This window comes from Typopeltis vanoorti, chromosome 21 (genome assembly GCF_054136105.1).
Source record: "Typopeltis vanoorti isolate ZY-2024b chromosome 21, IOZ_Tvanoo_1.0, whole genome shotgun sequence".
Classification (NCBI taxonomy): Eukaryota; Metazoa; Arthropoda; class Arachnida; order Uropygi; family Thelyphonidae; genus Typopeltis; species Typopeltis vanoorti.
This window is the reverse complement of record NC_143569.1, coordinates 98,518,772-98,545,000: the sequence shown is the minus strand read 5'-3', so window position 1 is coordinate 98,545,000 and position 26,229 is coordinate 98,518,772. Positions and strand designations below refer to the sequence as shown.

The 26,229-nt window shown below is 37.2% G+C and overlaps 1 protein-coding gene across 1 annotated transcript in view; it reads right to left on the bottom strand.

Moving 5' to 3' along the window:
- LOC150095135 (uncharacterized) overlaps positions 1-21,733 on the bottom strand; it is a 38,335-nt gene extending 16,602 nt beyond the window's left edge. Inside the window, exons 1-2 of the mRNA XM_090411352.1 lie at positions 21,585-21,733; positions 10,294-11,249 (exon numbers count right to left, since the gene is read on the bottom strand). Of these exons, the coding sequence (XP_090267478.1) occupies positions 10,294-11,227 (934 nt within the window). The 5' untranslated portion in view covers positions 11,228-11,249; positions 21,585-21,733. The remainder of the gene's footprint in view (positions 1-10,293; positions 11,250-21,584) is intronic.
- Between the last annotated feature and the right edge of the window lie 4,496 nt (positions 21,734-26,229).

The following is a 26,229-nucleotide window of genomic DNA, read 5'->3' as shown; positions in this document are numbered from 1 at the left end:
ATCCACTGAGCTACACAGGCTCCTCACACACACATATATATATATATATATATATATACACACACACACACATATATATATATATATATATACACACACACATATATATATATACACACATATATATATATATATATATATATATACACACACACATATATATATATATATACACACACATATATATATATATATATATATATACACACACATATATATATATATATACACACATATATATAATATATATATATACACACACACACACACACACACACACACATATATATATATATACACACACACACACATATATATATATATATACAGTATAGTTAGTATATATATATATATATATATATATGTATATATAGTATATATATATATATATGTATATATATATATATATATATATATATATATATATATATAAAGGAAGGACAGAGAAAAATTTACCAACTAGCGAAATGTAGAAATAAAGCAGCAAAGGACACCTTAGATGTGTGGCAGATCAAAGACGCTGAAGGAAGAGTATTATGGAGGGATGTGGACATAAGAAACAGATGGAGAATATACTTTAAGGGACTTTTGAATGAGGAAAATGCAAGGACTCACAGAGAAGATGGGCAGCCTTCTGAGGGGATGGTGCAGAACATCAGTAGAGTGGAAGTGATGGAGGCCATTAAGAGGGTGAGGAGTGGAAAATCGGTGGGCCCCGACAGGATTCCAGTGGAGGTATGGAAGGCACTGGGGGAAGAGGGAATTGACTTGCTGTGGGACCTGTTCATGAAAGTTTGCCAACAAGAAAATATACCCGAGGAATGGACGAAGAGTACTCTTGTCCTCATCTACAAGGGTAAAGGGGATGCAGAAGGCTGTAAAAATTACAGAGGAATAAAGTTGATGTCCCACACAATGAAAATCCTAGAAATGGTTCTTGATGGAAGATTGAGGAAGGAGGTGGAGATTGCAAAGGAACAATTTGGCTTCATGCCTGGTAGATCAACCACAGATGCTATCTTTGGGTTACGGCAGATGATGGAAAAGTTTCTAGAGAAAAAACAGAAGCTACACTTGGCATTTATTGATCTGGAGAAAGCATACGATACAGTGCCAAGGCAAGAAGTCTGGAGGTGTCTGAGGGAGAAGAAGGTGCCGGAGAAATATGTCAGGTTGGTGCGGGAAATGTACAGAAATGTGAAGACAAGTGTTCGGACCTGTTTGGGACAGACAGAAAGTTTTCAAGTAACAGTTGGCTTGCATCAAGGGTCAGCATTAAGTCCATTTCTGTTTAATATTGTGATGGAGGTGGTAACAGAGGAGGTGAGCGAAGATGCGCCTTGGACAATGTTGTATGCAGATGACATCTTGCCGTATGCAGATTCAAGAGAAGAAGCGGGAACTAAACTAGAAAAATGGAGAAAAGTACTGCAAGAGAGAGGTATGAGACTGAGCAGAAGTAAGACAGAGTATATGTGTTGCATAGTGGGCGGCGGCCAGGAGACAGATCTGGAGCTGGAAGGAAATGTCATCAGGAAGGTGAGAGACTTTAGATACTTAGGTTCAACAGTGGAAGAAGATCGAGGAGCTGAGAAGGAAGTGGGATGCAGGATACAAGCTGGTTGGAGGAACTGGAGGGAGATGGCTGGAGTGTTATGCGATAAGAGGGTGCCGATCAATCTGAAAGGCAAAATTTATAGGACAGTAGTGAAGCCAGCTATGACGTATGCTATAAAAACTGTGGCCCTGAAGGAAAATAACATCAGCAGGATGGAAGTAGGAGAGATGAGAATGCTTAGGTGGATGTGCGGTGTGACCAGAAAGGATCGTCTGAGAAATGACTATGTCAGGGGAACAGTGAAAGTTACGAACTTAGGAGCGAAAATACAGGAGGCAAGGTTGAGATGGTTTGGTCATGTGATGAGGAGGGAGGACGAATATGTGGGAAGAAGGGTCATTCAGATGGATGTGCAAGGAAGGAGGAAGCGTGGGCGGCCAAAGAAGAGATGGAGGGAGCTGGTAGAAGAGGACTTGAGGATGAAGAACTTGGATGTGGTGACAGCCCAAGACAGGAAGGTGTGGAGGAGACTCATCATCAACAGTGACCCCACTTAAGTGGGAGAAGCTGCAGAAGAAGATGTTAGCATATATATATATAGTTCCCTTGCAAGACATCTACTGCCTGTTTTTGGTGAAAAATCTTTGCTGTTTATTTATGTTTTTTTTTTTTTGCTGTTCTAATTCTAATTTAGCTGGTTTTTTGTTATCCTGCCATGTGCCCGTCTGTCAGTCTTACGCCTCCAATAGGAGATTTCTGTTGACGGGGAACACCTGGCCTTGTTTAAAGGTCCATCTCTTTTCTCTCTCTCTCTCTCTCTCTCTGACTTAGTATTTGCACTAGTAAGTTAGTGTAGGTTTTTTCTTTCTATTTTAAAAACTATGACTTCGTTTTTACCGAGAGTCAGAGCCCTCTGGGTCGAAGTCGACACAAACCTGGATAAGAGGACGTTAGCGAAAGCTTTAGTGGACATCGTAGGAGCAGACAGTATATTCGACTTTCCCCCTTATTGGGGGGTAGATATCAGGTCGTTGTGAAAAACACAGTGACCAGAGAGAAACTCCTTCAAAGTTTCGAATGCCAAAATAAAAAAATTTTTCCTCTTGTGGTAGGAAGCGACCTAAGACACTTAAAATTGACAGGTTCCCCTCTAGAATATCTCGAAGAAGAGAACGAAGTTATCAGGAAAGTTTTTTCTAAATGGGGAGTCGCCCGCGAAATAAAACTAGCCAACGACATGGACATCCCAGATTGGAAGTCCGGGGAGGTGACTGTCTCCATAGAAATGAAGTCAGAAGTCCCCAATTTTGTCTTTATTAGTTCTGCCAGGGTACTAGTCAACTATCCTGGTATTAGTCAATTACAATGTTTTAAATGATGATCACTCGAACACCTAGGCGCAGACTGTGCAAAAAACAAATGCAGAAACTGCCTGGTGGCAGGGCATGCACTTAGGTCAGTGTCAGGCACCTTGCCTAAAATGTGGGAACAAGGAGCACAAAGCAGACGCCTGCCCGCATAAAACACGTACGAAAAGGATGGGTTGCGCTATAAAACCAGCTACAACCACACCAGTCGAGAAGCCCGAAACCACAGAGCAGGAAGATTTCCCAGTCCTTCAACCCCCACCTTTAGTGACGACGACAACAGGAAATCAAGCCGCCACCAAGGAAACTTCACTAGCGAAAATAAAGAAGAACCGCAACGCAAATAAAGAAGCTCCTGTCAGTGAGTCTGCAGAAACAACCAGAGAAGACAGAATAGAGGAAGACATGGAATGCAGTGACACTACAACAAAACACCCAAGAGACCTAGAAGAAGGAGATAACAAAAAACCAAAATCGGTCAACATAAGCCAATCAGAATTACCCGAGAATAAGATAACCCCTGCCAGTCAGGGCATAAAAGGTGGAGCCATAATAATGAGATCCTTTACCGGACCCCCAGAAAATTCAGAAAAACTCCTAACGGCAATTGACAAACTAAGGGAACCTGGGTTCCATTTTTATGGTGAGAAAGATTCTACTAGCATAGGTTTCAGATGGGGGAACCTACACATCGTGGACATAAGTGCGGTCGCTCCAGAACAACTAAAGGATTTTGTAATTAAAATTAAAAGCCAAAAGGCTAGTTTTCTGGCAATTTAATAGTTATTAAATGGATAAGAATCCTATTTTGTTATATAGCCAGTAAGTGAAACTCAAGATCGAGAACTACGATCTAAGAGTTTCAATGCCGAAAAACTATCGGCGAAGGCAATTCGAAGCAAAGGTGGAGCAAGCTCCCTCACTATTCTTGATATTCTCTCATAATGTAAAACACAGCTCCTAGGAGATGTATTATTGTTTTACATTATGAGGAGAGGTCACTAGTAGAGGTCTGGGTAGTGACCTCTCCTCATAATGTAAAACAATAATACATCTCCTAGGAGCTGTGTTTTACATTATGAGAGAATATCAAGAATAGTGAGGGAGCTTGCTTCACCTTTGCTTCGAATTGCCTTCGCCGATAGTTTTTCGGCATTGAAACTCTTAGATCGTAGTTCTCGATCTTGAGTTTCACTTACTGGCTATATAACAAAATAGGATTCTTATCCATTTAATAACTAAAGGATTTTTTGGACCTAAACGAGGAAGAGGTTGTGGCGCTGTGTAGCAGTTTTGCCCGGCTGGCAGAGGAAGGGATATTGGGGTTCTGTTAATGGTATTCGCGGGCCAATAATTTAAGGCAAATTAGAGCTTTTTTCCCTTTTTTTTTTCTATAGTTCACACAGGAGGGGGTGGGCCTGATTAAACCCGAGCTGCGAACGCTTACATCGAGGCGGTGCATCACTCGGGACAAGTTCTTCCTCCATTTCTAAATTTACTTAGTTCCAATTGAATAGTTATCACAGTTCTCATTCATAAATTTTTGTGGTTTATCTAGCTCATAGGTGGCCAACAGCAGGCCCGCGGAAGGATAAAAACTATATTAAATTATATGTATTGTCAATTTAGCTATTAGTTTCGACCGCAGATTTTTTGATTGATATACTAGTTATATTCATTATTTCTGATGACGGAAACAATTTATATTCTCAACACGGAATCAAAATTGCTTTAAAAAGATGACTCAATTTATAAAATCTACTGCTTCTCTGTGCGAGCTGTAGTAGTGAGAGTGGTAGATTTCTATGCGCTCCAGAGTAACGCATCATTGAAAGTCACTTGCTCTGCTCTGGTTACAGTTATCAGTTTCAGAGACTCAGTTTCAAGTATTTTATATTATTCTCCCAGTAGTAAAATGATTTAACAAATATAGCAATTCAATATATATATATATAACTATTTCCTTGAAAAAATGCAGAGTTTATTTTTATTTACGTTCTGTCTAAAAGTGCGGGGCCCGTGACTCAAGCACTCGTCATATATTGACCCACGTATAGAATGAAGTTGGCCACGTCTGATCTAGCTGGTCAAATTACGGTTTTTTTCTTTCTCTCACTCATGTTAAGTTTCTTAGTTTATTATATGTTTCCTTTTAGGATTTTTCATTTTTTAAAAGTGAAAAGTCAACGACCGTTTTAGAAGTACCCGGGGGGGGGGGGTGTCAACAGCTAAAACTAGTTTACTGAGGCCTCTTTCTCTCCTTTAACACCATATATCTCTATCTTTTATCTTCCTCTCCTACGACTGCTGAATCTCAGCATCTTCTTCACTCCAAAGGCCAATGATGAGAGACTTGAACTAACAAAATATATATATCGGACTTGATTATTCTGGGGTAGATTATTACTAAAAATAGCGGCCCTTCCAAAAGAACACTAAGGTGGCAAACGGCATCAAACTCCACAAATAAATTATTGTTATCTGCTAGTAAATGTATTCAGAAAACAGCAGCCACTGTGAGACCACTTATGCTGGAGAAGGCAAAATCACAAACAGTATGTAAGCCACGGGCGAATCGCCTCTTTGGACGAACTCATACACATAACAGGAAGTTCACTACAGGCGAATGAGATAATTTGTGTATATTAAACTGTCCTTCCTCTCATTCATTCTCTTACTTTTTTTTTTGTTATTTTTTTCCCCATATATATATATATATATATATTTCTACACCAACGCATAAAAATGTCAAATTAGATGATCAGTATATATTTTTAACTCACAGCAATTATCTAATCCTGTCTGAAAAATACATAAATTCGCCAATTCGTGGAGTTTACTGACCTTCGTATATTTCTTTTAATCATCTTCTTCACTATATTTTTATTATGTCCGCTAACAGAATCTGACTTAGCCAAATGCAACAATCTCCTGCAATCTGATGCATATTATTAGTATCATCATTTGTGTAGAAAGTTATAAGTTATAAATTAACTTATAACTTTCAATTAAATCTCCTCTTAGATCAATTTATCACATTGCAACTAACCTACTATCTCATATTCCTAGTCCTTTTCTGAATGCTATCCGTTAAATATTTTACTGAATAAAGTGCGGTGTGCAATCCAATATGATCTGATCAGGGATAAGTTTTTATTTTTTTTATTTTTTTTACGATTTCTGCCCATGAAAGGTGTAAACCTACAATTACATTAATAAAACCCTTTTTCAAGCCTCCAGTAAGCCTGCCAGTGTTCTCACCACCAGACAGTGAAATTCATCTCCTACCTGAAACATTCACAGCCATCCATTCAAGACTGAAACCGGTTGATTAGAGAGCAGGTGCGTTGATCACTCAGCCATGTAGACTAACAAAGTTTATATAGCAGTACAATAATTTCCTTCCTCGTTCATCTCACATTTTTAAACTAAACCTACATTCTGCCGAGCCTTAGTAAATATGATATTAAATATGAGCCAGGCCTTAAATCGATGGAATACTAATACTAACATCGCAAATTAGATAGGCTTCCGTTTTGTTCACATTAAATTTTAAGCCTCGCTGTCCACTTTACCACTCTTTTAAAATAATCCTTCAAGCCCAGATCATTAGAAAAGAATGACAATTCACTCTTAATATTTGAACCTAAACCGTTTACGAATATCTTAAACAGCAGGGGATTCTTACACTGAACTAGGATAAGTTCACTCCCTTCCACTGGTTCTACTTCCGCTTAATCTACTTCCTGTCATGTATCAGTCTATTTCCTACCCGTCTTACTTAGGTAGTTATCGGTACGTATTTCGCCCATTGGAACACAAAAAAATCGTAATTGTTTTTTCAATTATATATATAAACACTGGTAACACTCATTAGACTATAATTCTTCACTCTATTCTGAAGATGATGCATAGACTTATCAATCATTTCAGATATAAACATATTTTTTATTTTATCATATATAACATAAATTCGATATATGTAATTAATATAATATTCCATTATTTTACAAACATATTTCAATACACCTTAAAATAAATTAATTCTGAAACGTTATATTCCAACACCATATCAAAATTATAATAGTTTTGAAATATAAATGGCTAACATGCTATCGAACATATACATGGATGTTGAGGTGGATTCATTCAATCCAATACCTTGGAGGGTAATGGATGGCAATGCTGTAGCTAATGAAGTTCTAACTGAGGCTCGGCTATTGCTGTTACCCTCCTGCCATGATCAGAGCTTTAATAGCTTAATAACACCTTATCCCTACACTGTCCTCTACAGATAACGGGGAATATGAAAAGCATTCTTGCTTCGCCCCTTTAAGCCAGTCCTTATAAGGACGAACAAATACATTTATTAGCTAGGTAGGACGTTTTTCGGAAAAAAAAATTACATACGTTTTACATTCTATATCGTAGTATTAAAAATATACAACAAAATTTCAGTGAAATTCATTTACGATGTAATGAAAACGAGGTGCAAAACAAATACCTTAACAGTACTTATTTCTTTTAACTGAAAGTACTTGAGCGAAAATGTGTGAAGTTTTTAAAAAATTACATTCTGGAATTTATAAATTATAAATAACGAATAAGAGAGAAAGATTGCTTATTAAGGATATCATTAGTGATAAAGAGCGATGCTTTTACATCTTTAAATGCTTCACCAGCAGTTGGCGCTGATGATAGTTGGATAATTAAATAATTTTAAGGAAAAAACCCAAGAAATACAATTCTGAGCAAGCCATTATGACTGCAAGACAGAATGGATGAACAAAACAGTCCTTTGCGAAAAAAAAAAAAAAATCACATGGCTCTAATAAAATAAAGTGAACCTGACATTGTTGAATTGGTAAAAGAAATTATGTAACCTGATTAAATGACAAAAGAGCTATTAAAATATGGAAATGATCCAAGACATTTTGTAATGGTATTCTTGCATAGTAACGTTGTCCATTTTCACATTAATCGCGTTAACCATTCCCAGTGAGACGAGGACCATTGTAGAAGGCAAATGTAGGTGTTCAAAATAAAATGTTAAGGCTAAAATGTTCATGCATGTATTTCATTCCTAACATCAGAATATATACCTATTGAAATAATTTTATTTTCAACAATGAATGGTGTTTTAATAATTTTTTGAAAAAATATGACCACATTAATATTTATTGAAAGTTTTATAGAAATTTAAATATTATATTATAATTTACAAGATTTTTATTTAAAAAAAATTAGATTTTCTTCAAAATACGTCAGTAGGCAGTACCTTATTCAAACTGTATACATTGATAACAGTTAATGTAATTAAATTTTCTGAGTTTGGATTGTAACCATGCGATACAAATGTAGGGATTATTTATTACGCATGATACGGTCAAAAAAATACAATTTCCGTTATTTAATTCTTCGTTACTTGTTTCCATTGCTTTTCATTTCCCCCGTTATCTATATAGGACAGTGTAGCGTTAATGTGTTATTCAGCTACTAAAGCTCTGATCATGGCAGGAGGGTAACAGCAATTGACGAGCCTCAGTTAGAAATTCATTGGCTACAGCATTGCCATCCATTACCCTCCAAGGGTATTAATCACCGCATCTCACGGTCTATAAAATTTTGATGTTCTCGTTGACACATCCGGCTGAAATGTGTTTTATGAACAAAATTATATTTTCCTTTAAATGGTGTATAAATTTCATCTTCTTCATCATCATCAAATTCCTGCCATGTACCCTCAAGGGGTGTACAGGATATGATAGTACTACATGAACACCTTACATAATTACTAACTTCCTATCTACAATTTTCCTCCAAATCAGTCTGTTACTTGTCAAGACTCCAACATTATCAGATCTTATATTTCTTGTCTTCTAAGGCACTTTTTACTGTATCAATCCACCTATCTCTTGGTCCTCCTCTGAGTCTGTTTTCCTGGCAGAGAACACTTGTTTTGCTAATCTTTCTTCGCCCATTCTGTTTAAGTGACCATACCACCTGAGATTAGCTCTGCTAACGCATTCCTGGATGACGACAATGTCAAGTTCTTTCCTAATATCCTCGTTTTTAATATGATATTGCCATTGATGCCATCTGTTCACACCTATAATCTTTCTCAGGACTCTCATATCTGCGGTCTCCAGTCTTTGGTCAAGTGTTTTACTTCTGACCCAGCTCTCAGATCCATAAGTTAAAACTGGTTCGAGCACTGTCTTGTATACACTAATTTAGTGTTCCGACTGATTTCTCTCTTATTCCATATGAATTTATTCGATTGACTTCCTACCATACCAGCTTTGTTGATTCTGTGGTCTATTTTCATATTTAATTTACCATCTTCACTAAAAATCGTGCCTAAGTAGCTGAAATGTTTTACTTGTTCCACAGGTTCTCCATTCACAATGCAGTTGACATTTTCAATGATTCTGCCTATTTTCAGTGTCTTTGTCTTTTTATTGCTGACTTTCATACCGTATCTATTACAGCAGTTATTCAATTTAGTCAAGGAATCTTGCAAACTTGTAGCGGATTTATTTAGAAGTATAACATCGTCCGCATAAAGCGAAGAGCTGACATTAACATCTCCAATTTTGATATCAGGTTTAATACCACTTTCCTTCATAATGTGATCCATATAAATAATGAATAACAGAGGGGATAATGTACATCCTTGTCTCACACCAGATTTAACATTAAACCATCTTCCTGTACTTCCTTCAATTCTAACTGTTGACTTACAACTCAAGTAAAGACTAAGTATTGCTTGATATAATGTGTAATTTAATATAATAACTGATATCGTTTAAAACTTAACAGTAATTATAAATTACTGTTTGCGCCATCTAGAGGAAATTAATGTACTGCGTTTTTTTTTCCTGAAATAACTCAAGGTTGAATGACACCTTTAAATATATACGAGACAATAATTTCAATTTTGTTGAAAATTGTTCTCGTATCTGTACATGAAAAAGCCTTAGAATATTAGAAGCTAGGGATTACCAAAACGCAAACTTGTCATTACATAAAACGAACAAAAATTTGTAAGAGTGAAGAAAAATCTGGAAATTTTCTTGTGGTGACTTACGGACTCCAAGTATTCGGTTAATCTTAAAAATAAATACATAAAACCCTACCATTTCAAGGAGGGGGAATATTTATGTACCTCTTTGGATTGCTCAGACTTTTATCTATAATAATATAAGGTCCCAAATCTGAAATTATAAAGAGAGCGCCATCTAGAGGCAATTAATGTACTGCGGTTTTTTCTGAAATTATTCAAGATGTAAGGTTATTTGAGAAGTTAAAAAACAGGAGATTTCAGAGAGATAATTATTTATAAGATGAAATATGCTCCCTACATACCTGAAGTAGATAAGGCACGAGATGAAGCAAGCGATCTCCTGTCGTCATGGCAACTGAAACCTTGGCACGAGTCTTGCGTAGCTTTTCGGGCACGCCTTGCATAAGACAAAGTCATGACTGGCGGTTTCGATGGCTTAGATGGTGCCGTCCCAAGAATGTGTTGGGGAGGAATTTGCTTCCGTCGATAGCACAGGTTCGCTTTGCTTACGTAATTGTCGGACGACACTAACTGGGAACACTGCATGAGTTCGACTTGGGTCTTTGACGGCGAACTCACGCTGGCTGACTCTTGACGATTCGTACACTTTCCCGTGTTGCTGCTGCTGCCATCTGTTGGCGGTTGAAGGCGACAATTTTCGGAATTTTTTTTAGAATTAAATATTTCGCCAAGAGGTAATCTTTCGTGGCTTTGAGAATAGCGATTTTTTCGTGGATAAGAATCGTGAATTGGAGTTAGGAAACTAACGGAGTTTGTTCCAAACCAGGGTCGTGGTTTTTTACGACTGCTTGATATCCGTCGATCAAGGGTATTCAACGGACGTTGCGAAGAACTTCGGGTCAGAAGTCGGTTTTCTTGGCTGCTTCGGTTAACGGGGTCAAATGGCATTTCGTAACGTTCAGATAAACATAACGTTGACACTGCGGACTTTCTTATAGTGTTGAACACTGTTCTGGGCTTGGGCATCGGACGAACTTTGGCGAGGAGGGCGTTTAGGTCTCCCATAGAGGCTGACTTGGACATGCACCCCCCATCGGGTAAGGGTCGGTTAGCACTCAGTTCTGGCGGAACCACTGACGAGTGCCTGGGTTGCTTCTTTCTCGCGTCTTGAACGCTCTCGTGACGAGTGGGTGTCTTCCCAAGAGCTGCTTCGATGTGTTGAGTGAAGAATGCCCTCAAAGCTTGGACACTCACACGAGATGGAGTGTCAACCATGATGGATTACTTCAGATAAACCCTGAAAAAACAAATAAACAGGTTATATCAAAAAAGAAGTCTAATAAAAAAAATAAACGAATAAATGTAATGCTGCCTTCCTCTGGCGTGGAAATATCAAATTTCTTCAAACTGAACATTAAAATTATTTAACCTGTGATTAACTATTTGCATCAGCTTGCTATGAGCTTCCGTGACTCAGTCGTTATAGTCGGAGCCCCTTTGGTCGGAAAGACCATGGGTTCGATTCCCGTCCATGTCGAAAGAGACCAGTAAAGAGTCCTCCCGTCATATCCTCTACCGTCGAGATAGAGGGTGTTTTTTCCACCGGGAAACTCCGGTTTTTCGTCCCTCAGAATAGGCAAACCGGCCCTTGAACACACATGGATTTACAGTCAAAAAATGCATACTTAAAATCCCTCACTAGAGGACTCAACCAATTCTAAGGGATGGATGAGAAAATTCTGGGAAATCCCACACGACAACAACAACATCAGCTTGCTACAGAACTTTACCCCTGCTTGTTGACCGTCGACAGACCTTCGCGTATATGACTGTTACGTTTTTCCCCTAACTGATACATTTTTTTTTTTTGTCGAAGGTAGGACACTCCCCCTCCTGTTATGGAATGAAACATACTGATATGTAATTTCCGTTTATCACATTAGCTTTATGCTGCTATAGCCAACGTGCAACCGTAGATCAATCTATTGCCAATGACGTGAAAGAGAACTTAGAAATTTTCGTAAGAGGTGATCCCATAGGAGGCCATATCAGTGATCTATCCGTTAGTGATATTGGCAAAAGACTGAATTATCTATAGACAATGTTAACAGCCATCATCACTACGAGGATGTCACCTCAGTAAGTTAACTAAGGGACCAAATGGATGCTTCTCTTACACCCTATTAGGGTGTAAGGGAAATCTCGTCAGTCCGACTAGAAACAATCAAGCTGGGGTTCAAGTTAGTAGTATTGTTTCTGTGGAAAAGCATTGGATGCCGGCCAGACCAGAGCTTAAAATAAAAAAAAAAAAAAAAAAAAAAAAAACGATACATGAATTGGGAGATACGTTGACCTGATATTATAAAAAATAAAAATAAAAAATAGAGAAGAGAATGCCCAGAGCTGTGGAAAATATAATAACGTTCAAATACGTACAGTTTAGCTTTCTTTGAAACAACAAAACTTATTTCGACGTACTGTAAGTGGAGAAATTTGTGCCTTATACGTTATGTGTTCGATTTCCATATACTCATTAAGCTTAGGAATACGGAATGACAGCAGTGGTTTGAGCTATTTTCATGCTATGTCTAATTGACGTCTATCAATATCCACGGTCAAATAATTTCCGAAACGTTTGACACTTGACCAATAGATGGCGGTTGATGCAGTGTCTGCCATCTTTCTTGTTTTGTGTTTCAGATCAGTTATTGATTATTAATTTATGTTTATCCTTCTCTTTCTTGCTGCATGTGTAAGAATGTGATAATGGTCGCATTTAATGTAATGTTCTTTATATTATTACAAACGGGATCGGATTAAAAAAAACAACTAAAAGTTGGCTTGGTGGCAAGTAGCAACTTGTTTGGAGACGTTTTTTTCTTGCATGGAACAAGGGCAAGCCTCAGTGTATTGATTCGTGTATGCTTCCAGCAATAATATTTATATTATTTTCGTGATAATATGTTCTACTTCAATGAAAGATCATTGAGGGATAAGCAGGATTTTTTGGATTAGTTTACAATAATTTAGAGCATATGAATTTGAATTGTTACTCATTCCGGAGTTTTTTTAGTTCACAGCGAATTATAATTGCTATTATTATCTAATTTTCGTAAAAACAATAATGAAGTATATTATTTATGATTGTATTAATAGTTATTGTATTTTTCAATCCTTATGTTCTTTTTTTTTTTTTTTTTTTTTGCTAGATGGGCGAAGCAAGAATACTTTTCATATTCCCCGTTATCTGTAGAGGACAATGTATGGATGGGATAATATAGAGCTATAAGCTCTGATCATGGCAGGAGGGTAGCAGCAATAGCCGAGCCTCAGTTAGAACTTCATTGGCTACAGTATTGCCATCCATTACCCTCCCTGGATACCCATTTTAGTCGCCTCGTAAGACATATGGGCTTTTTTAAAATAAAGCAAACTCTAAAAATTAGGACGATCCCTAGACCACTCCATAGTGACCGAAAGACCGTCTAACTCAGCGTTAGGTCCACTCAATGACGGGCACCCCCACTACTGAGCAGAACCTCTCATATTCCAGGGAAAAGCATCCCCGACAAGGCCCCCTCTCGGGCCACGCCGGAGAATACCCTCCCCAGAGACTCAAAATGCTCTCTCATCCCCGCCCCCCCTCACCGGGAGCAAAATTCCGGAAGAAACCTGAGAGAGCGAACTCTCGAAACTCAGCGTCCACTTTAGTCACCTTCTACGACACGCATGGATTTGCGGTGGAACTCTTATCCCAGCAACCACTTGAGGAATCCTTCTCTTCACCTCGTTTACAAGAATTTAATATTCATTTATCTAAATTATTATTTAGTGTGAATATTATTTAGCAATTTATAATTATTATTTTTAATTATTTCTCATTTTCAACTTTAAAACAATAAGAAAATATTATTTTATTTATTATTTTATAATAATTATTTAAGTTTAAAGTGAATTTTAATTTCTGACATTATTCAGTTGTCATCATTAACTGTATAGTTTTTTCCCCCCTGTTTCACACCAATACTCGTCACTAGAGGGGACGTAATTGCATAGCAACCAAGTTTAGTGGGATAAAAAAAATAGGGCCGAGACGTACGTTAAATAAAAATGGCCAAAAGACAAATGAAAAACTTATCGCTAAGCCTAACTTAATAAAATATCATTAAAACCTACCTTTTGGCTCAGAATCGGATTCAAAACTGACTCTTCATTGAATCCTCATCATACGACGACTCAGTAGAGGAAGTCTACTCACTGAAATCACTACTGACAGTCGGTTTATTCGGAGTTAAATACGTCGTTATACCTCGTTAAACGATGAGTCATCATTACTCCGCAGTTTCAGAAAAGCATCTTCTGATGGGGAGGAACTAAACACTGTCATTTACCGTTACAAAACAGATCATTGTATACCTCCTTCGCCGAGTCCCGTTAGATCTAACTACACCTGCAACTCGCCTGGACAACTTAGCGAAACCAGTCGCCCGCCCATTCATGATCTCGGGAGACGGACATGTGTTTGAGCAAAAGTCAACGACCGCTGATTGTCCTTGTCTATCTGCAGTATTTACGTGAATGGAGTTGCAAGAAACAAGAGATAAAGGAAGGAAGAGCAGGGAAAAAAAGAAAAAAAAAAAAGTGGTGGGAATATTCGGCTTTAACGGTTGATAATAGGTTATATAAAAAATTAAAAGAAAAAATAGTTTAAAAAGAATGGAGTTCTAACGTTCGTTCTAAATTAGATCTATTTTAAAATAATTAATTAATTTGTTTACACTCATAGCTGCTAAAAGTAGCGTTCAATCTCGAGAAATGAGTATTTGTATAAAACAATAAGGTAGTGGGATCACGTGATAATATGTTTCTATAATACGCATGTCAGTCAACTTTCATAATGAAACATGCCTAATGAAATAATTATGACGTATGTGCTTTTGAATTTCGCTATCGAATATAAATAATATTATGTCATCACGTGACAATTACGCAATCGACTTTCATAATGAAACATGCATAATGAAAAAGATTATAACGTATGTACATTTTCTTTAACTGTCGAATATAAATAACGTTTTTGTAATCACGTGACAATTATAATTTTCGTTCGCTATAGTTGTCAGCTTTCAAATAACAATTATTATGGTTGTTTATAGATTTTAATTGAAAGTATTAATATATTTGGAATTGTCTTTATCGTATTTAAAAGTCCAGAGTCCTGTTCACTTTACGATGTCTGATTTTTTTCCCCGAATATATTTGTTTTATCTTTGTAAATTTGTAGCGCTATATCTAAATCCAAGGCTAAGTGGGTGACAAATTAGTTGTCCTTAATGTAAGGAAGGGGGAATTCTCCGGAACAATGGTTGCGTCCGTGTTACTGGAAGGACGAATGACACAGTCTGAAGCTTCGCTTTACTCTAATTACTAACGAAGGTAATTGAAATGGAAATAAAAAAAAAAAGAACATTTCAGCAAGTTTGTATTGCAAGAAAAGGGAAAAAATGTGAAGAAAGAAAGGAAAAAATCAATGACAGAAATCTGCTTTGGAAAGAAAGGGATATGCGATAGAGAGAGAGTATTTTATATATATATATTACTCTTTTCACAAACGATTGCAAAATAATCCAATAATGACGTCATAGTTTCGAGCTATGCTTCATCTATTTTGAGATTGCCTTCCCTCCAAATTTGTTTTCTCATTCCATAACGAGAAATTCTCATTCCTACACACACTGGGAAGGTTTCAATGCTGTTGATAATCGGAAGGTTATCAACAGTATTGTAGGTCATGAGACTGCGGTAAGTCTTCGGTAAGCGGGATGCAGCACATGATGGCTTCGCTTGGTTTTGTGCGAATTGCTCGCATCTCTGTGAACGCTGCAAAATACTTTAAATGGCATCGTAAGCTGTTTATTTGAAAGCACGATTCCCATGTTGATATTGAGTTGACTCCTCAACCTTGAGGTTGATTGACTGACTTCGAACGGCAGGCTTTAAATGCTGAGTTATAATAATTATCATAAAACTATATTATATTATTTAAAAATATGAACAACACTTTCTCCAGTTCTAATCTTACAGAGATGGTCATTAATAATTTACTAAGAAAAACAAAAACCTAAAGAGTTTGTTATCACGAACGGATTTCTACTTACTAATCATAATTACTTTATATTTTTTAATAAATATTAACCTTTTTTTTTTGATAATCAGTCCAGTAAAAACAAAATGTGCGATTGTATGTCATTTTAGATGATGGGGGATAAATTAGAGAGAGAAATGAAACAAGAGACTAAAACAGAGAAAGAATACCGAAAAAAGAAAAATGATAGTGAAAGAAAGTAAAGAGAGAGAGAGAGAGAGAGAGAGAGAGAGAGAGAGAGAGAGAGAGAATGAAACATTAACAAAACAGGGGAGAAAGATGGTATAAGAACAAAGAGAGAGGGGGGGGGGGGAGAGAGAGAGACGAAAAATAGAAAGAAAATGTGACATTTGCAGATGATCTTTCTCGAAGAAAGAAAATATTGTTTTAAGACTGCCTCTTTCTCTCCGCAACTGCATGAAAATTTTAGAATTGCCAGTTTTAGTACGTCTTTCCTACTATCTCTACTCCAAAAGCTCTTAAAAATCAACTTACCCTGCGATGCTGATTAGTTTATCTTTCTGATTACCGAGGATCACTCATTAGTCGAACTTTCTACCAAATGCATTTTATCTTCGCTTGTTTTCCTTCACAAACAAGTCGAATCACACCACAAACAGCCGTCCAGACCGCTGTTGTTCAATCACAGAAAAACCCAGTGATTTCGTCGTTATTTTTTCATTTCTTTTTTTTTTCCGTTGCCGATCTTGTCCGTGAATCCACCAGGTCGCCTTCCCGTCCAAACATTTACCAGCACAAGGCAATCACGTGAGGCTTGGGGTTATAGGCTGCACTTCCGCCTTTCTCCGGGAACCACCGGCCGTAACCCAGCGTTTCTACTCACGGTTGCGCTACTTGCTGTCGTAAAGGTCAAACACGGCACCAGAGGTACGCAGTTCCTTTTTTTTTTTTTTTATCAATTTTTTTCCTATTCTTCCCTTGTTCCACACAGAGTGAGGGAAGTCGAGGAACATAGGACACCAGCTGGAGTCCGTTTCCATAGTAACGCGGCCCAAATTGTAAATACTAAAAAAAGTAGGCATTTAAACGGACTCTCTCGTAAGAAAAATAGCGACAGTGTGTCGTAATACGAGGTTCACGTCTTGCTGATTGTATCAGAGTTGAGTTCATTGAACGACTAGTGAACACGAATAATCTTTGAGCGATATTTTTATTACAAAATATTTTATGCATAACTGACGTAATGCTTAGAATAAGATATTTAAAATACTCATTAAAAGCAGACATTAGTATTATTCGTGCTAAATAGGCCATTACACCCTTCCTAATGAAGGGATAGCCTGTTAAGGGCCACATAAATGAAGAACGAAACTAAAGGTAACTGCCATACAAGGTCGAACAGCCAATGGTTAATTTTAACTTTACTAACACTAATGACGATATTCTCAATGGCAAATTGCTTATATGAGGCTGTTCTATGCATTACTGTGCTTCCCCACATATTTTTTTTTCTCTGCATACTTGAAGTACATAATTGGGTGTATTGTTTGTAAAACAGACGCGATTGTTAAGATGCAGACCCGATTCTTAGAATAATATTAAAGCTGTTTCTAATAGCGAATGTTTAATTCAGCTATCGGCAGAACAGAGCTGCCGCCAAGTAGGTGTTGCTAATCCTACATGATGTCGCTCCTCTCCGTAAAGCGGATGACCTCAAGTCTGAATTTTCGCCCTCTGTTTCCTGTTGCTTTTTTCCCTCGCACAGATCTGTTCATTACGTGGGAACAGCCTCTGGGGAACGACGGCCATTCTTGGGATGCAGTTTATTATTTCTTCGTTGTCACTTGATGTCCTCCAATGCACACAGCAGTTTGGAATCTCTCTCTCTCTCTCTCTCTCCTTTTTTCTTTCTATTTTATTTATTTTTATCATTTTATGTTGCATTCATTCGCTGTCGTGATTCAAGTTTACTTTAGACAACTTTATGTTTGGTCGGAAAACTTTAATATCGAGACAGCCTCGGTCAGCTAACACTTAGATAAAATAAGGTTAAGTTAACATTTGGATTACGTTAGGCTAGTTTAATGTTAAGTAGGTTAGCTTTACTTGTATTAGAGTAGTTTAATGGCAGAAAGCTGTTTTTTTTTTTTTTTTAAAGTCCTAGCACAAAATCGCTAATGTGTAATATCATGTCCATTAACTTGTGTATTCTTCGGCTAGTTTGTCTCCATTCGGCGAATTCCTTTCACTTCTGTGTGTGATTTTTTACTCACTCAGTTGAAAATTTTTAACAGGGTTTCTTGTCTAGTCTAGACGGGATTCGAAAGTAGGTTTTACCAAACAAAAGACCATTATTCTAGTAAGATTACAATAAGATTCTAATCTTAGCCCCTATACTTCATTCATGTTATTTTCTTTTCCGTTATTGTAGAAATAGTTCGGGGTGATTAAAAGGATTTTAGTTGCCCTCCTCGTGATTATCTTATGCTTAATTTAATCCTAACATCAAGCTATATTGAGATGCACGCTTAGGAGAACCGACGTCAAAATAGGAATTTGTGAATAATTCGCTTACAAGCATTGAATGATCAGGAAGTGTTTGTATGATGAAAATTTGAATCCCATGTCGCAGTGGGATTCGAATCCACATCTTGTTGGCTGAAGATCGGAAATGTTTCTCCAAGGTGGACGTTGCAGACAAAATTCTAACACACAAAAAGAATTAGAATTATTGAATAGTTATAAGATTTCTTAACGAATCCCTTATCGTGCAATGCGCACACTAGTTTTCAAATATACTGCAGTATTTTCAGACATAAGAAACATAAAGTTTCTGTTTTAATTCTTCCCAGTCACCTTAGCATTCATTCTTTTCATTTTTACTTCTTTATAACCTTTTTTTACGCCACACCCATAGTCTAATTTATGAAATATTTCCCAAGAGGACACACTTATTACTTTCTTTACTGTTTCGCCTTGTTAGATCGCTTTGTGATACCTCCCCCCCCCCTCTTGTTTCACCATCAGCGATTCGCCGACTGCCTTCTTTCCATCGTTGAATTCCACGTTACCCCACCGCTTCCTGTGCCTATCTACACTGTATCTAGGAGCCAGGCACTAGGCCAATTTATTCTGGTTTAGCAGGCCATAATGGGTGAGATGCGAACCCTTCAATTCCAGCTGTATTTCACAGGATGCATGTGCATATGCAAATCGCCAGTGATCTGGGTCAAGATCATTCTCTCTCTGATGGTCAGCCAGTGGGCTGGAGTAACTGGTTCTTAGAGGTGTGGCAAGCTTCTTACAGCTGGTTGAACGCGGTATGTTAGCTAATGGAAAATTGCAATGTGCAAAGAGAAATAAAAAAAAAAAAAAAAAAAAAAATAGGGTGTTGAATAGAAAATTACCCTAGAACAGACTGGCTGTTTGTTCTGTATTCAGTGTTTTCGTATTGTCGAAACGCGCTCATATATAACTTTTTTCAAGTCATAAGGGATAACGCTCCCCATCTCCAAATGAAGGTGAGTTAGTCTTATATGGCAGTGGTGGTAGCAGGGTTTCCCTCCTGGAAAAAGAAGTAACCAGCCTAAGAACACACTTAAGTAAACATATACTAGCCTTTGTTGCTTTAGCCGTATTCCAATCAGTTCATCCCAACCATCTTTCTCACTTTAAATCACTATTCAATAATTGGTGTTCGGGATAATAAACAGCCCTGCTTACAATAAGTATTCATTGTCAATAGCTTTACATCATTCTATCCAACCTTACATTAACGTTTTAGGCTTAATAACTTTAATTGGTAGCTTTTCATAAACCTAATTAATACTAGATAGAGCTGTTCAAGTCTATCTACTTACTTATGATTCTGATTTTCCCTTTCACTCGTTTCCGACCGTAGGTGACTTTTGTAGGCATTGCCCACAAAGTATTCCTAGTGAGATTTTTACAGGATACTTCACCATTGCTTCTTCCCCCCCCCCCCCAATTTTATCCGGGCTCGAGACCGGCATATAGCTGGGCCGTATTTATGACAATAATCCATGTGTGTTCACGGGGCTGGTTTGCCTGTTCTGGAGGACGAAAAACTCGAGTTTCCTGGTGAAAAAATCCGCTACCTCCGTATGAGACCGGCTAACTCATCTTTAGTCGAAAGAGACCAGGTAAAGGTTCCTCACGTCACTGACGGGAATTGAACCCAGGTCTTTCCGACCAAAGGGCTTCGTCTATGCAGACTAAGCTACTCAATCCGCTATTTCGGTCGTTATACGTGCATGGTAGGAAAAAACACAACTACCTCTGTATACGACAACCGACCCGCTAACGTTTACTTACTTGAAAAAATAAACAAACAAACAACAACAAAAAAACAACTTCATCTGTTGTTGACAACCTCATCGAATTTACCACGTAAGCGCAATGAAACATTCCTATAATAGTAAAAAAAAAATCAACATAATGATGCAGTAATACTATTGCAACACAATGTAATATTCCAATTGTTCAGATCTGGTGACTAAAACAGATCGGACAGATATGACATCATAGAAACATTTTAAATTCTTGTTACTGAACACGTTCCATATTACAACAGTGCTATTCAGATAATGGATAGTCTAGACTCTAGACCTTTGAAAATTGTTAAACCGGATGGGACGTCAGAACCGTCTCGAAGTACCCAAACAAACAAATACAATTATATATATATATATATATATATATATAAATGCAATTCCTAATAATTGTTTCCACAGTTGTTAACAATGATTATTCAGTTTCAAAACACTAACTTACGTGTTTATAATAACAGTAACTAGGCAACCGATTTTAACAACTGCTAGATTTATAATTACGAACATCAAGCGATTTGTTTAACAATTAAAACTCACCAACAATCTCCTATTCAACTATAGTCGATTCCTTTCAAAAACAAGAAATAGGCATGAAAAAATGTGCAAAGTATTTATAAACTCATACATACTGTAAATGCATATAATCCAGGCTAGACAAGAGATACATTAGCTTTTTTTTTTTTCTTAGCAACGAAGTCAACTGGTAGCTACCTTTAACCATGCGTAGTGATCTCACGAACTGTTATTTCAAAATATTTAAATGCTATTGATCAGTTGAGTGGAACCGCTATTTAAACTATATGGATTAACGAACGAGATCACGTGACCTGTTCCGTACACAATGAGCTTTTCAGCCTCAATAAACAATCCATTGGATTCAAACATCTAATATAAGTTTCGCTGTAAGTACAATTGTTTGCGCATGTGTCTTCCGTTAGCTATTGTGATTTTAACAGACGTTGCGTGAGGGAGGGGAGAATACAAATAACGGCAACAAGACAATGGATAGTTTGGATGATAACAAGACGTGCGGTTATACGAATGTACACGTTTTCCTTTTACGCTGTCCTAAATATAGGGTTAACAGCCGTTTAATCCTGATCGTAGGACAACTTCCGACTGATATGTTTTTAGTATGAATGCGGATTGAGAGCACCAATTTGGAATTACTTACCTTTGGACAGATTACGAACACCAATGAAGTGTCCTTAGGCCTACTTTCAATCATGCAGCCTCTCTTTATAATCCGAGTGTTGCAAAAACTTCCCAGTCATCCTGCTCTCTCTTTCTTTCTCTCTGTGTACTCTATTATGACACGACGTCCCAGAGCCGCTCGTGCGCTGCATGTATGTTACGCCGTGACGGGAAATTGCCAACTTTGGCCTCAGCTGCTCTTTCTATACTCGAACAGCTGTCGCCTTTAATTTTTCTCCTTTTCACACTTTTTTTTTTTGTTGTTGTTGTTGGCGTCGAGTAAGGCATTGGAAACTGAATGAAAAAAGTGACACCTGTTGGCGAATAACAGAAAGACTATTTTTTTTTCTTTTTTTTTAAAATAGTTGTTACGTATGCTAAATATGAAGGTGCAACACATTTCGACTTAATTAATTTCAAGCGTAAAACGTTAGTCTCACGTCGGAAATTTCAATACAATAATTAATTTCAAGATAAAAATAAGGGAATAATAATAATAATAATAATAAATTGTAATTGCATTCTTGTATAGTGACGTCAATCGTTATGACAGAAATTGAATCCGGGTTTAATATTTCATTTTATATTAATATTTCACAATCAGATTCTAGATAGTTTATTGATTGTAAACATAAACTTGTTTATTGTTTCGAATCTTTTTGCCAATAAAAACGATTTAATTGAAAACAAAATTAAAAACTGAACAAATATTAATAGAAATCCGGGTTACTAAATTTCACCAAAATTCTCTTTTTACGTGTGTTTCATGAAAGGGCTGACGCCTGTTAGATTTTCTTTCATTCATTCGTCCCTCATCTATAAAGTGGATGGAGGACGAATGGATGAAAGAAAATCTAACAGGCGTCAGCCCTTTCATGAAACGCACTTAAAATTAGAAAATAAATAGTATTTTCTCCCAAGATTGCATTATTTTTGCTTCTTATAATTAGCGTCTATGCACTAAGAAAAATTTTGCTAAACAGATATTTGTAAAATAACCTGAGCCTGTAATTCTTTTTCACGACTACTGAATTATCTCCAACTGTACATCTGTATTCATTTCTTTTATTATTAGATTATAATTACGAGGAGAAAAGGGGTGATTTGCACCAGCCTTGGAAGACAGGGAGGAGATTTGTTTGTACAAGATATCATTCAAAGAAAGAAAACGATGAGAGAAAACTAGTCAAGTCTCCTCTAGGTGTCCTTGCAAACATGTTCTCCACCATCAGGTCTAGGAGAGACACATTCCTATGTTGTCTTAAATACAACTTAAATAAAGTCAACGGCCTGTTGTTTGTCCAGATCCATTGTCCTTGGTTTATTACTAAGGAAAAAAAAAAAAAACTGGGATGGACTAGTAACTCGTCCTGATACAAACATCATTAATTTACATGTTCTTGTTTATAGATGTGCATTCGATATAAAGAAAATCACGTGATAAGAACAGCTTTTCAGTTAAATGGAGTGAGACATTAATTTGTGTCCATTTTGTTTCTGGATTTCCTATAATGGTCTTAATTAAACTATAATTTTACCTGGTTTGCTCTCCAGGGGATTTTCTTGGGTAAATAAGATTAAAATCTTCACTCATGACACTTGTAGCGAACCATTATATGATTTTTTTCTATCATCTTATCCTTGGGTTAACCTTATTTTCCTTTTTATATTATCATCAACTGTCCAGTAAAAAGTGGTTAAAATAGTATATTCTTGCAACAGTTTTGTGCCACTTCCAGATGCCTATGTATTCCTTCACTGTAGGTATCCATTGTTACAGAATATCGAATTGTAATTATTGCCTTGATTATATTCTAACGCCCATTGTTGATATTTCCCAACAGGATCTTGGATTACAAAACAGACACAATATTCAAGTATTTATCTATCTATCGATTGTTGTTTTTCGGCTGTTTGTACGTACCAGTTAATATTATCCGCTATTGTTGGATAATAACAAACAATTAAAAATTTGTGATAAAAAATGCATGTGTACTATAGACGAAAAACAACCAACAAATATCAGAATCTCCAGAGCACCAAATTTGAATTTTAAACGGACCATTTAATTTTTTTTTCATTCTTTCTCTGAATTTCTTACATTTCAGCTAGGTTCTCTGAATTCAATCTTTTTTTACTTTATTTTCATTTTATTTCTTTCCTTTTAAAATCTATCTCTGTAAGTGTGCGTGTGTGTGTGTGTGGTATGAGTACGAGTGTCATGGGAAAAGACAACCCAGACCACACAGTTTTCCCCCTCCCCCCGAGCATTCCATCAAAGTAATCCACATGCGCTCAATATTTCACTCGAGGCCGGAAACACAAAAACACGTTCGTAAGTATCTAAGACACTTGGATGATGACCTCCGACAAAACCCCCTTGTGTCTCGGCCACACCTGCTAACAGAACGATGACCTAAACCGCACGACCGTAACACGGATCACGGAGCCTATACCTTTTGGCAACACATACAGTAGATGTTAAGCTAGGACGTCCTTGACTTGTGGATGAAGTTCAATTATGACATACCAAGATGAAAATATCCAAGCGAACTCTTCTTGACAGCGTTATGACTTACCCGGAGCGTTTGAAGCCGTAAAGATTCTTCGAAATGTTCAGTGAGACGTCGGCGAAGGGAAATAAAAGTAACTGCGTGTGAATGAGTATCCGTTGATAACTCGTAATCGGAGATTCCTAATGGTTGAACCCTTTTATTAAAATAAAATAAGTTTTTGCCATTCTTTCCTGTGGGATTTTATAAAAGAAACATAAATAAGAGGTCATTATAATTAACATTCTTAAGGTCGTATTGCCTTAAGAAAAAATGCGATTTTTAGAACATCATTTATAGGCTTAGTGCAATCTGCATTGTTACACGTCACTCCCTAGGCTGCACGAGGTGAAGCTACGTGGATTTCAGTTGTGATTAATAGTTCACGCGCTGAAGTTGCATATCTGAGTTCGCGCGCTGAAGTTGAACAGTTCTTTTTCAAGATGTCGCACATTTCACTTCATGCGCCGAAGTCAAACAGTTCAAGTTGTTGCACATTTCACTTTACGCGCTGACGTTGAACAGTTCTTTTTTAAGTTGCACATTTCACTTCACGCGCTGAAGTCGAACAGATCAAGTTGCGCATTTCACTTCACGCACTGAAGTTGAACAGTTCAAGTTGTCGCACATTCACTTCACGCGCTGACTTGAACAATTCTTTTTTAAGTTGCACATTTCACTTCACGCGCTGAAGTTGAACAGTTCAAGTTGTCGCACATTTCACTTCACGCGCTGAAGTTGTAGTTTTATTTTCAAGCCCATAAATTTGTACATTTCATTTAAGTGTTCGGTTGCTAATTTCTTTCTGTGTTAAGTAATCTACACGGATTAATTGCAAATGTTATAATGATTAAAGAGACACGCCTAGAATATTTTGTGGATTAATGACTTATGCATATCTGCTGACAAAAATGGACTACTGAAGATAAAGACGTCACGCCAGTCGTGACAGACTCGCTCATTTACTTTAACAATATAAAGTAGCTATAAACGATTTGAAGATCAGCGGTTTCTGATAGAACAGAACGGATATCACGAACTACTTCCCCACCCATTCCTACCGTAATCTCCACCCACCATCCAAGGGCAAGAAACTTTACAAGAACAGGCCTTTGTATCGTCCTTTATTCATCTTGTATGGATATATATTTTTTTCCCTTAGAACTTCGGGTATGGGAAAAGGGATGGGTAATAACTCAATGGGATAAAAGACCACCCAAATCTCATTTTTTGTTTTTCTGGTTACGTACTGTGCAGATAAAACAGACTTGAGTGGATCTTTGTTATTGTGATTGAGAGACTTAAACCTAGCGCAGTCTCACAATGGTTGGAAGCGCAACGATGAATTAAGCTAGCGATCTTGGCCGCACTTTCACAAGGGGGGGGGGGGGAGGAACGAGCATAGTTTCTCATACCGAGTCGAAACACGGAAGCCATCATTTGATAATTACAATTCCCACCCTTTGTTCCTGTTAATTATCTGCCTACGTGTCATAATTTTCTGGACGAAAGTTTATAAGTGTGCAGTCAACTGTGCAGATCTCCCGTTGTTTAAGAAATACCCGGGAGCTGTTGTAGAAATGATGGACAGAAGAGACAAGGAAATTGAAGTGTAAATAAAACAGTTCCGAATGCGAACATAAAATGAGTTTTGTTCCCTGCTAAGTTTAGACCTTGATGCATCAAATGAATTTCTTGTTACTCTACGCGGAAGTTTGACAAAATGACATTTATTCCTCTGTAAGGAAGGAGTCCCTCTGTCTATCTATCTGTCTGTGATTTCATATGCATATCTCCATAGCTCAAGGCTTTGATTTCTAGTGCAACATTCCAATAAAATCTGTAGAAAAACATCGTCTCTGTTAAGTGAGAGAGAAAATCCACCCCTGAGTTCAAATTGCGTTCACTGGTCCAAGCAGTGACACGATAACTTCTTAAACGCTCCTTTCTCTCTCTCTCTCTCGCTCTCTTCCCAATTTAAGTAAGAGCATGTCATAACAATCCATCCGAGACAATTGGCTCGTGAATACTCAATCATTTTGAATTTTCTCTTCTTTTATTTTTCCAGTTTTT